General features: G+C 41.8%; 1 protein-coding gene across 2 annotated transcripts; it reads right to left on the bottom strand.

The window, feature by feature from the left end:
* Positions 1-5,875: 5,875 nt before the first annotated feature.
* LOC139402759 (insulin induced gene 2) lies at positions 5,876-11,544 on the bottom strand. Of its 2 annotated transcripts, none has more exons than XM_071146678.1 (7): positions 11,368-11,544; positions 10,223-10,488; positions 10,018-10,111; positions 8,954-9,078; positions 8,191-8,357; positions 7,510-7,609; positions 5,876-7,365 (listed from the first exon to the last, which is right to left on the bottom strand). In XM_071146678.1, the coding sequence occupies exons 2-7, from the start codon at positions 10,394-10,396 to the stop codon at positions 7,324-7,326; spliced, it is 702 nt and encodes a 233-aa protein (XP_071002779.1). In that variant the 5' UTR covers positions 10,397-10,488; positions 11,368-11,544; the 3' UTR covers positions 5,876-7,323. The 2 variants fall into 2 exon arrangements, with proteins under 2 accessions (XP_071002779.1, XP_071002788.1); XM_071146687.1 differs by having other exon boundaries at positions 11,351-11,527.
* Between the last annotated feature and the right edge of the window lie 2,021 nt (positions 11,545-13,565).

The following is a 13,565-nucleotide window of genomic DNA, read 5'->3' as shown; positions in this document are numbered from 1 at the left end:
CTGGTCTTGATCCCTCTGGGGATGCAATATTTAGGTCTAGCTCTCTCTCTCTCTGTGTGTGTGTGTGTGTGTGTGTGTGTGTGTGTGTGTGTGTCAAGAGCAAAACAGACTTTTTGGTAAGCTATATTATTTGACAGCAGCCCAAATACCAGAGTGGATGTGTAATTCATTGATGATGATGATGACAGTGAGGGGAAGGAGAGGGAGGATGACTATATATTTCAATACACATTCCATTGGAAATGGTTATTCATATACGTTCTCAATATATGTTTTGTTATATAATATATTTACCGAAAAATATGTTAAAGGGGTAGTTGGGCGATCAAAGCTTTTTATTTGATTTTTTTCCCCAATTTTAAGTGCTATTTAAAAATACATTACAATTAACATTTTTATACATATGCTGTACCAGTCAAAAGTTTGGACACACTTACTCATTCAAGGGTTTTTCTTTATTTTTACTATTTTCTACATTCTAGAATAATAGTGAAGATATCAAAACTAAGAAATAACACATATGGAATCATGTAGTAACCAAAAAAGTGTTAAACAAATATTTTATATTCTTCAAAGTAGCCACCCTTTGCCTTTATGACAGCTGTGCACACTGATTGTGGAGCCCAGGTCATCTGATGCAGCACTAAATCCCTCTCCTTCTTGGTCAAATAGCCCTTACACAGCCTGGAGGTGTATGGTGTCATTGACCTGTTGAAAAACAAATGATAGTCCCAACAAGCGCAAACCAGATGGGTCGCTGCAGAATGCTGTGGTAGCCATGCTGGTTAAGTGTGCCTTGAATTCTAAATAAATCCCTGACAGTGTCACCAGCAAAGCACACCATCACACCTCCTCCTCCATGCTTCAAGGTGGGAACTACACATGCAGAGATCATCCGTTAGTCTGCTTCTCACAAAGACACAGCGTTTGGAACCAAAAACTCATCAGACCAAAGGACAGATTTCCAACGGTCTAATGTCCATTGCTCGTGTTTCTTGGCCCAAGGAAGTCTCTTCTTCTTATTGGTGTTCTTAAGTAGTGGTTTCTTTGCAGCAATTCGACCAAGAAGGCCTGATTCACGCAGTCTTCTCTGAACAGTTGATGTTGAGATGTGTCTGTTACTTGAACTCTGTGAAGTATTTATTTGGGCTGCAATTTCTGAGGCTGGTAACGCTAATGGAGTAATCCATTAGTAACTCTGCGTCTTCCTTTCCTGTGGCGGTCCTCATGAGATCCAGTTTCATCATAGCACTTGATGGTTTTCGCAAATGCACTTAAAGAAACTAAAATGTATTGAAATTTTCCAGGTTGACTGACCTTCATGTCTTAAAGTAATGATGGACTGTCATTTTTCTTTGCTTATTTGAGCTGTTCTTGCCATAACGTGGACTTGGTCTTTTACCAAATAGGTTTTCTGTATACCACTCCTACCTTGTCACAACACAACTGATTTGCTCAAACGCATTAAGAAGGAAAGAAATTCCACAAATTAACGTGGCACACACCTACTAATTGAAATGCATTCCAGGTGACTACCTCATGAAGCTGGTTGAGAGAATGCCAAGCGTGTTTAAAGCTGTCATCAAGGCAAAGGGTGGCTACTGATTTGTTTAATACTTTTTTGGTTACTACATGATTCGATATACAGTGGGGCAAAAACTTATTTAGTCAGCCACCAATTGTGCAAGTTCTCCCACTTAAAAAGATGAGAGAGGCCTGTAATTTTCATCATAGTTACACTTCAACTATGACAGACAAAATTAGAAAAAAAAATCCAGAAAATCACATTGTAGGATTTTTAATGAATTTATTTGCAAAATATGGTGGAAAATAGGTATTTGGACACCTACAAACAAGCAAGATTTCTGGCTCTCACAGACCTGTAACTTCTTCTTCAAGAGGCTCCTCTGTCCTCCACTCGTTACCTGTATTAATGGCACCTGTTTGAACTTGTTATCAGTATAAAAGACACCTGTCCACAACCTCAAACAGTCACACTCCAAACTCCACTATGGCCAAGACCAAAGAGCTGTCAAAGGACACCAGAAACAAAATTGTAGACCTGCACCAGGCTGGGAAGACTGAATCTGCAATAGGTAAGCAGCTTGGTTTGAAGAAATCAACTGTGGGATCAATTATTAGGAAATGGAAGACATACAAGACCACTGATAATCTCCCTCGATCTGGGGCTCCACGCAAGATCTCACCCCGCGGGGTCAAAATGATCACAAGAATGGTGAGCAAAAATCCCAGAACCACACAGGGGGGACCTAGTGAATGACCTGCAGAGAGCTGGGACCAAAGTAACAAAGCCTACCTTCAGTAACACACTACACCGCCAGGGACTCAAATCCTGCAGTGCCAGACGTGTCCCCCTGCTTAAGCCAGTACATGTCCAGGCCCGTCTGAAGTTTGCTAGAGAGCATTTGGATGATCCAGAAGAAGATTGGGAGAATGTCATATGGTCAGATGAAACCAAAATAGACCTTTTTGGTAAAAACTCAACTCGTCGTGTTTGGAGGACAAAGAATGCTGAGTTGCATCCAAAGAACACCATACCTACTGTGAAGCATGGGGGTGGAAACATCATGCTTTGGAGCTGTTTTTCTGCAAAGGGACCAGGACGACTGATCCGTGTAAAGGAAAGAATGAATGGGGCCGTGTACTGTGAGATTTTGAGTGAAAACCTCCATCAACCTCCACCTCCAACCTTCCATCAGCAAGGGCATTGAAGATTAAAAGTGGCTGGGTCTTTCAGCATGACAATGATCCCAAACACACCGCCCGGGCAACGAAGGAGTGGCTTCTTAAGAAGCATTTCAAGGTCCTGGAGTGGCCTAGCCAGTCTCCAGATCTCAACCCCATAGAAAATCTTTGGAGGGAGTTGAAATGTCCGTGTTTCCCAACAACAGCCCCAAAACATCACTGCTCTAGAGGAGATCTGCATGGAGGAATGTGCCAAAATACCAGCAACAGTGTGTGAAAACCTTGTGAAGACTTACAGAAAACGTTTGACCTCTGTCATTGCCAACCAAGGGTATATAAAAAAGTATTGAGAAACTTTTGTTATTGACCAAATACTTATTTTCCACCATAATTTGCAAATAAATTCATAAAAAAATCCTACAATGTGATTTTCTGGAAAACATTTTCTCATTTTGTCTGTCATAGTTGAAGTGTACCTATGATGAAAATTACAGGCCTCTCTCATCTTTTTTAAGTGGGAGAACTTGCACAATTGGTGGCTGACTAAATACTTTTTAGCCCCACTGTATGTTATTTCATAGTGTTGATGTCTTCACTATTATTCTACAATGTAGAAAATAGTACAAATAAAGAAAAACCCTGGAATGAGTAGGTGTGTTCAAACCTTTGACTGGTACTGTACATCTATAATAAAAGAAAACGATATCTACAGGGAAACAATAATAGATTTAGGAATTCCATTCACAGAGCAATTGAGTTTTACACAGATCACAGTTGGTGTAACAGTCCTGTAGTTTTGTGCCCCCTTCTGGTCATCCAGGTCCCATTCACAACACATGGGTTGCGTTTAGACAGGCAGCCCAATTCTGATCTTTTTTCCTATAATTGGTATTTTGTCCAATCACATCAGATCTTTTCACATCAGCTGTTTTACCAGAGCTGACCTGATTGGTCTTCAGACCAATTAGTGAAAAAATACTAGAATTGGGCTGCCTGTCTGTTTAAACGCAGCCTTTGTGATAGCAAAATATAATCACTATAATTCTAATGGAAGGCCCTAAAATACATCAACCGATGTAGAATATTGTAAGAAAATCATCCTAACAATGTGTTAATTTGTCCGTTCTGTGCTCAGATTATTTAGCAGTTGACTTGATAGCACCCTTGCATCTGCAGGGTAATGAAACCAAAACAATTAGCTGTATTCAGCACCAAACATCCACCTATAATGTCCCACATGACACAAGGCTGGTTTTCATCATCTCCTTCCTCATGATTCTCATGATTCTTTCACTGACTTTTCTGTTACCTTGTCAAAGAGATGCTGACTTGGCAAAGCCATTTTATTCCTTAGCTGTAAATATGATCCTGGAATGTGTTAGGCTACAAAACTCCATTATTACCTGTGCTGTTCATGCTACAGAGCTGGTAGGCAGGAGGAATGAGCAGATCGAGACACTGGTGGAATAGGAGTGTGATTGATGTGCTCCCATTAGCTAGTGTGTTATCGCTGTGGGTGGAGAGAACCATACAGCCACTGGGTTGTAACACAACACATTACCTGCTGCAGTCTCGAGCAGCCTCAGACGTTCAAATAAAATATAGACCCTCTCACTGAGATCCTCATTCCCTGCTCCAGACACTCCGACTAGCTGCTTTCACGTCAGCGCTGATTTGCTGAGCATTCCCACTCAATAAACACATCTTAGTATTCATATTATCTAGCTGGAGTCTCATTTCTCTGCAGGAGCTCTCAGCCATGTACTGTAGCTCTCTGCTCAACCCTCTGTCGTGGATAATATCTGGTGCTCCCTGTCAAAGTGATAGATTGTGACGGATGCATGGGTTGTCCTGCATTACCCCAATAAATGATCCTCAATGGGAGACCTTGGCCACAGAGAAATCAATATCTCACCATTAAAATCTATTAGAGGAGAGTTAGATCATGCACTGTCAGAGGCACCACTCTCAGGCGGCCACAACATTAAACCTGACACTGGCCGTACATGAGTAATCAATATATAGTGGTTCACAGATCATTTGTGGTCAACTTCTTAGCCCTGATGGATGTCTGTGCAGCCGGTGATTCATGTTGACACCGTTTAACAGGATTTTGCTCCGATTTAGATGGTCATTCCTCAGAGACTTACAGGAAACGTGGCAGTGGAGCATCCATTTCATTGTATGAAGACCAACCCCCATTTCAATTTCACTGAGACTTTATGGATTTTGTGCCCTGCCGTGTGTGAAAACACCTCAGTGGGCAAGGTCAAACTCCTACCATTGTTTTCATGTGATGAGCAAATGCAGTGACCACAGTTAACCACAGACTTGCTTTGAGGTGTGTTGGACACAACTGTACCTTACCGTTCAGTGCAATAGGGTACAACTGGGTTCAATACCAGCTACACTGGTGTCAGAAGTGGGGATAGCTAACACAGCTCAAGGTGGACATTTCAAAGGAACGTGTTACCCGCAATCCACGACCACGCTAAGGAGCCTGCGGAATGGTTGGCTGGTTGGGAAAAGAACCCATCTCAGTTTTTCCTTGCAGTGTATCCGAGTGCTCTCAACCTTGCCTCTGGACCCTCAGTCTCTAAGAAGAGATAATTACTTGTCAGGAATAAATAGAGAGATTAATGAATTCATTAGCAGAAGGGAGTTTAGCTCATCACAGCACCACTTTCTGCTATGACACATCACGCCTATTGTTTTAGCTAGTTAGTTTTGAACAATAACATTCACACAGTAAATTGCCTCATACAGGACTGTAAAACCAAAGAAAAAAAAGCATCCACAAATCCTGGAATTTAGCAACCACGCAAACAAAGGAGTCAACTTCAGATTATTCATCTTAATTATGTGTCTATGGAAGCCTGTTATTGTGGGAGGCAGGTGAAGACAGGCGACATTAATCCACATTAGTAGAATACACCAGTTAGATAGGCCAAACCTGCCATAACAGGCACTGCACATTTGGACTGCAGCACTGGTATATTCATGCCAAACACATTCATTTAACCATGTAGAGTAGCTTAAGCATCATGACCAATAGGCTCTCTATATAAACAACAAAATGTACAATGTCTAGAACAAAAAAAAATGATTTTCCAAACTTTCCCTAAAATCTTTCAGCCGTGTGCGTAATCAAGGAGAAACAACATAAACCTGTCGTCAACAAAAGGCATGTTCTTTATTGAACCAAAGAGATTGCACAAGTTCCAGATTTTCTGTTTGGTGAGAGGATGAAAATGTCCCAGTTCAACCAGTTAAATCCTCTACTTCCTGAAGAGATGGATGAAATAAAACTAGTTCATCTTATTTCTAGAAAAAGTCACCATAGCTATCACGCTGACATGCTAGGATATCCAAGTTAGTCATTTTAATATTGATTGTTGGTTCTTAATTTTCTTTCCTCTGTAGTCATTGGCAGTTTGTTTGCCTTATCATGCACAGTGAAATTACAAACAATATTTTACAAAAACACTGTTGAGACACTAACACATTTTCAGCATCCTCTAATTCAACCATCATGGTAAATTTGTTAGTTTTTCTAAAGTAAAAAAATAACATATGAATAAAATTCCTTCACTTAGCAGTCTCACTACAACTTCTAGATATAGAAAGCCATCCCTTTTTCATGGTCTCTATTTCCAATAAGACCATCTTAACGATGAGAAGTGAGGTTCCTAAAAATCAATTCCAACTGCATCTAGGAATGTAAACACTGTATTAGATCTAATTTTTCTATTTAAAAAAATGCAGATCTGGCATTAGATGCCTGACCCAAGAACCCACTGATGATGTGGATACTTGCGTGCACCTGGAGGTTGGAAAATGAAATGGGAAGCCTGGTCTCTGATTGGATCAGAGACCAGCTGGATCAGCTGGATGAAATGCCAAACTGGACCCAGGATGCTGGTTGCCTTGATATAACGCTGGGATGGCACAAATAAGTGCAACACTGAACACTTCACCCCCTTCATGACTGCCAGCAAACACAGACATTATTGGCATAAAAAAAATAACTATATGTGTATATAATTGTACATTGTAAAAGCATGGAATAAATGTCTCTACATATATGGGCTATATACACTGCAGCTTCTACCAGTAGATAAAGGATAGAAAGAATGGATGAAGAAAGAAAATAATTCAGATGATCCTGTTTGGCACGATGGAGCCAAAGGTTTCACACCACTGGTGCCGAAAGTGCCCTGAACAACAGCAGAGCTACACTAATATTGGTGCCCGTTGAGTTGCAATCACAGATTGCGTTGTAGATGGGGCCTACCTACCACACACACACACACACCGGTAGTTGTTATTCCTCTCCTTAGACATCCATTGAGTGCTTATAATAAAGTGAGCTGGTGTCTGTCCCCCTAGGCCCAGAAAGGGCACATAAGAACCAACCAAAACACTATTTTCCACGGTAAAGCACTCAGCAAAGCAGAAGCACATCATTTGTTGCCTGTGGATGACTGCTCCGCCTCCTCCAAGGTTGACCAATCTCCATCAACGCTGCATACAGATGTCCTTTACCATCCCCTTTTGGCTTTTTGTTGCTACGAAAATGTAATTTTGTGCAAAAGTTTGATATAGCCAGAATTTCTCTCAGTCTTGATGAGTCTTTTCTGACATAAGCTTGCATTCGTACTGGAAAAGAGAACCCAGGAGACAAGGGATAATGTAATGTGGCAGTTGAATATTCAGTAGAAAGCTCTGGTTGGAATGAATGCATGCATGTAGGACATTTATAAACCTAACCCTTTTTAATTCAGCATAATAAAGTTTCCTCACCAGGGCTAGCTGTCGTCCTATGTTCCCCATGGTTATCACACCAGCGAAGAAGATGCAAGGTAACCAGGAGCGAATGTACAGAAAATCTGGAGAGGTATACCTGAAACAAAACAATAGAACAGGTATTAAACGTAGGACAATCCCCAAATGAGCATGAAAATCTACAGAAATCCCTCCTGTATCTTGAAAAATATTGTAAACTGGGCGTTTCGAGCCCTGAATGCAGATTGGGTCAAAGCCGTTGTATATTTAAGCAATAAGGCCCGAGGGGGTGTGGTATATGGCCAATATACCACGGCTAGAGATGTTCTTAGGCATGACGCAAGGTAATATGAGCAGTAAAAATAAAATGTTTTGTCATACCTGTGGTATACCCAATCAGCATTCAGGGCTCGAACCACCCAGTATATAATATAACATATACCACGGTTATGACAAAATATATTTTTACTGCTCTAATTAGGTTGGAACCAGTTTATAATAGCAATAAGGCATCTTGGGTGCTTGTGGTATATAGCCAATATACCACGGCTATGGACTGTTTCCAGGTACTCCCCGTTGCCTCGTGCAGAAGAACAGCCCTTAGCCATGGTATATTGGCCATATACCACACCCCCTCGCACCTTATTTCTTAATTATTATACATGTATGTCCTGTAAACTGTATTGTATTAGTACTCACTGAAAGACTCCGTTGTAGACCAGGAGCTGAGTGGATAGAGTGGCCAACAGGGCAATGACCACCCCCAGGCCAAAGCCGGAGCGAGACCGGTCAAATGTCCACCAGAGGCCGATGGACAGGGCCGCCAGCGTCAGGGACAGCTGCACGTTGTTCGCAAAGTCCACTTTCTGAGAGGGGTTAAGGACAGCTGATCATGTAGTAGAATAGTCCACACAGGAACCATGGGTTCTACTCAGTAAAGTTCTTTCTTGTAAACGGGCTTGTTTAATCACATTTAAAAGCCCATCATTTAGTCACTGACATTGTTTTACACATTACATTTGAGTCTTTCAGCAGATGCTCTTACAGCTTACAGAAGCAATTAGGGTAAAGTGCCTTGCCCATGGGCACATCGACAGATTCATTTTGTTTTATTGTAAAGTGTGTTGTGATAATAAATACAATTTAAATCTGCAAATTAGATTTGCAAATGTCAACAAGGAATGCTTTTGCCCCATGGTTTACAGGTTTTTACACATCTTTTAATTATTCACATCAAATTCAGTGAGAGTCAGACAGGCAGGTAGGTAGGAATAGAGCAGGATACTCAACTCTTACCCTACATGGTCTGGAGCCTGCTGGGTTTCTGTTCTACCTGACAATTAATTGCTTACACCTGGTGTCCCAGTCTAAATCAGTCCCTGATTATAGAGGGGAACAATGAAAAAATGCAGTGGAACTGGCTTCCAGGTCGAGAATGGAGTTTGAGGGGCATAGAGGATACAGCACTGGCATGGTTGATGCCTACGAACACGGCCACACAGCGCATCACACTGGACCACTCCCGCTTGAACTTGTGGGGCTCGCCGAGCCGACAGTCAATGCATGGATACAACAGACCGATTATTGCTGAGAGAGAGAGGGGTAGACGGGGATAAAGGTAAGGGATTGAGGGTGCAGAAATAGGGAGAGGGGATCAGAGATCAACAATCAGCTTTATTGCTGCAGTAGCACGGCCGGTGCCGTACATTCCTGTTAGTATGGTTGTGGAGAGAAAGGCTGCCATGCCAGCCCACGACATAGCATCAACATTATTCTGATGACACACCAAGCATTAAAAAAAAAAAAAAAACTTGTTGAGGTTGGCCTCCTTTTAAAGCTATTGTTTAAATATTACACAAGAACTACAATCTGCTGTGCAAATTTAGGTAACTATATACAGTAAACTGCTCAATAAAACCCGATAGCTACTGCATGATGCAAACAGCCCAGTGCGCAGTAACAGTGGAAACCGGCATCTCCCCCAGGCTGAGCAGTCGAGCGCAGCAGTCTCAGTCTCAGGGGGATACAGGCCTGCGGCTGTTGTGCTTTTCTACTGATCCACTAGGAATCAGCAGCTACATCTACTCTCTGTGCTGTAGACCCAGGGGACAACAATTCAATAATGATAGTAGTCAAGTCTGGCAGCAAAAACCTGTGTGTGTGTCCCTTCTAGCGCTGACTTTGCTGATAGCTACTTTGAGGAAAAGTGTACTTACTATACTATACCTTTTGCTAGGTTGTCCCACCTAGCTATCTTTTTTTTTAACCTTTATTTAACTAGGCAAGTCAGTTAAGAACAAATTCTTAGGAACAGTGGGTTAACTGCCTGTTCAGGGGCAGAACGACAGATTTGTACCTTGTCAGCTCGGGGATTTGAACTTGCAACCTTTCAGTTACTAGTCCAACACTCTAACCACTAGGCTACCCTGCCGCCCCACGGCTATCTTAAGATGAATGCACTAGCAGTAAGTTACACTTGATAAGAGCGTCTGCTAAATGACTAAAATGTAAATGTGTGTGTCCTACCTGAGGCGGTCCCACAGCAGGGCGGCACCCACCAGGCTGATGAGAAGATGCTACTAATGACATCAGGCGGGAACAGAGTGACGTTCCTCTGTACCTGCAGTGAGAGAAAACAAATATTAGCTACTTTAGTACTCTTAGTCATATCTTCCCCTTAAAATGTTTTCCCATTCAAGATATGTATCATTAAAATACAAACATAGCTCACCTGCAGCAGGTTGAGCACCAGAGCCAGGAAAACTCCTATAGAGAACAGCATGAACCCACGGATCACCAGGGTGGTGCTTCTGTTGGTGATCACTGCAATGTATGGTCCCCTGGAAGGATCGGTTTGCCCGGACCCAGACCGCTGCTGGTCGCTGACTACTGTGGAGTCGGCCATGGCGGCTGGGGAAATCGTGGACACCAGGACAGAAGGGGAAACGCTAACTCTATCCTCCAGTGATCGCGCTGTCCACTGACATCACCAATACCCTAAAACACAGGAACATGTTTAGGTATTCAGATGTGGCTACATGATCATCCAACAAAACAACCACAGCCCAGAGGTGTGAAGTCAGTGGACAAACACAGATGTGTGTCTAGTTCAGGGATGGGCAACTCCAGTCCTGAAGGGCTTGATTGGTGTCACACTTTTGCCCCAGCTATCACACCTGACTCAAACAATCAACTAATCATGATCTTCAGCTGTGTTTGCTAGGAATGGGCAAAAAGTGTGACACCACTCCAGACATCCCTGGTCTAGTTAGTCAATGTTCATGTCTCAGCTTACAAACACTAGTCAAATAATTAAGAGTAGTTAGCTATGCCTAATGTTGATTTATTTGTCTCAAGAAGAGACAACTCTTCAGTCATTTCATCAAACCACGTTATGCTCAGCCTCAGCAAATGAATACATCACATTTGCCAGATGGCTCGCTACTTTTGACCTAGTTAGCTACCTACAGTGACGTTTCATCTACTTCGAGATTGGAAGCTGATATAACAGCAACCTGTGGCAGTATTGGCACTGCCAGAGCAACGCAACGTTATCTAACTAGCTAGCGAAGGTCATTGAAACCAGCTAAATTAGCTAACGTTAGAAGATAGCCTGCTAGCATAATATCAAGCTAGCATAATAGCCAACATTAATACTTTGAATACACTGTTGGATACAAACAATAGTTACCATACGTTAGCTAACTATATAGTGTAGTGTTAAATAAAACGAATTTGATAGTTTTTGTATATATGCTAGCAACCGTTGATTGCTGATAATCAGCAAAGACATATTGTTTATTAGCCTAGCTAGCTAGCACACTTCGTCAGCTGATATTTACAGTAACACGCTATTTACCTTGAATTAAATATTACCTTCCATGTTTATAAAGTATTTTTCAAAAATGGTAAAAGACACATTTCGCTTCTTTTTTTAGGTAGTAGCAGGAGTTTGAGAACTAGCTTCGAGGGGGGAAAAACTCGCCTTCTCGCTAATTTCGGATGAACTGTTTTGGCACTGGCTACGTGGCCAACCAATCGGCTTCTAAAACCCTGACGTAATCTCATTGCGCAAAACCAACATTTTGCCCAGGTAGAATAAATGCAAAGTTGTTTTTGATATTAAACATTAGAAAATGCACAGAAGTGGTTAAAATACATTAATTTATAAAACATATTGATAAAATGGCTGAGTTGTTTGGCAATTGGTTGTCAACAGGTATAATTGGATTCTTATTTACAATGACGGCCTAGGAACAACGGGTTAACTGCCTTGTTCAGGAGTAGAACAACAGATTTTTAATTTGTCAGATCAGGGATTCAATGTTGCAACCTTTCAGTTACTAGTTCAATGCTCTAACCACTAGGCTACCTGTCACCCCGTTATATAAGAATGTATTTAATGTGGATCACATCTGTCATTAGTGTTGGCCTATTGTAATTTTTGGTCTATCCATTGGATGAAATCCAGAGTTGCTCTAAACATAACAATAAAACCAAATAGGCTGAGAAAGTGTCAATGGTCTGTAAGACTTTGAGAAGGCAAAAGTCTGAATACTGAATACCAAATCAAGTGGAAATGGGAATGGGGATTATCTGTGATCTACTCCACACTGTGACTGCCTCACCTCCATAGCATAAGCCTATTAGAGCACATGCTGGAGCAAAAGGAATGTCTTGACTGAGCAGTGGTAAGAGACTTAAGGGAAGAAATTCAGCCATCATGAATGAAAGATGACAGGAGAGAGAATGGGATCCCATTTTTGTTTGAATATACAGTGAGAAGCAAGACAGGGATATTGTGCAGCTGTACTTTTGAGGGACACAAAAGCCTTTTGAATTATTTGACACAGAGATAGTTGAACTATTAAGGGATATTTCCATTTCTTCTGACATACAGTAGGATGAACTGTCACTAAACTACTTCCCAACACACCAGTGAAAACACCTTAGTATGCATTTACACTGGATGGCTAGGACCTAAAATCACATAGCAGAGGAGAAGAAGAATAGTGGTGGTGAATTCATTTAGAACTGTTATCACCTTGGGTTTTTTGGATTCAATCAGGACACTGCAAATCCCATCTACTACAGCAGTACCAACAATCCCTGGGGAGATGTCCTTAACCCTAATAATCAGAGTGATAGAGGGAGCCTGCTAGGTACAGGCAGGATACAGAAGGGGTTTCAATTAGTTGTCAAGGGCTATTTGGAGGCCCCCTGGCGCTAAGAGAAAATGGTCAGGGACCCAATTCATCATCCTGACTGGCTCAATGTTAAGGGCCTTTTCATTACCAGCCCCGTGTTTCCCAGTCAGACACAACCCTGGTATGTATGTGACTGATGGAGAAGGTGCAGGGTGAGGTGTGCTCTAGTTAAAGTCAACCCCTATTGGCCTGTTACAGGTCTCAGCTCACACATAATAGGTCCCCTGACCTTTCTGTTGTCTCTAATTAACCCCTAAACCCCTCCCCTCTCTGACTCGCCCACCAATCCCCAGACAGGGATAATAGATGCTTTTTGCTGTGCCACTGGAACTCTCCGCCTCTCAGAGGTGTTATTTAAAACTAAAAACCACTGAGGGCAACAAAGGAAAATGGCTGAGTATGTGTTTCACTGGGGCTGCCTGTACATCATGACCAATAAATACCTGTAACATTTTTTATGCCGTTGCGTGTCATTTCTGTTGGGGACAACGATGGTAGTCTTCAATCACTTATAAAGCTGTTGTCTAAATGCCATAGAGAATTAAGAATAGTTTTCTAACATAAACTCATAATACTAATGAAATTCCTTATTTGAAATTCCACCAACGCACATCTGTTTGCACGTTCTAGTATGCCCCCTGGTCCGCAGGGCTCACAGGGTGTATCAGCAGGGCTTGACATATTTATTGTCTCTCTCTGCATGACTGACATGCTGTGAATCTGCATGAACATCTGTAATGTGTTGTGTTTACAGCAGCAGAGGATGGCCAAGCAGAAGATAAGCCAAGAATTAATAAAGAACCATGCAAGTACCTCCCTCAGAAAGTATATTGGCATTTGATGCAACAATAAAATACCAACCGTCAT

This window comes from Oncorhynchus clarkii, chromosome 3 (assembly GCF_045791955.1).
Source record: "Oncorhynchus clarkii lewisi isolate Uvic-CL-2024 chromosome 3, UVic_Ocla_1.0, whole genome shotgun sequence".
NCBI lineage: Eukaryota > Metazoa > Chordata > Actinopteri > Salmoniformes > Salmonidae > Oncorhynchus > Oncorhynchus clarkii.
This window is presented reverse-complemented; position numbering and strand designations above follow the sequence as displayed.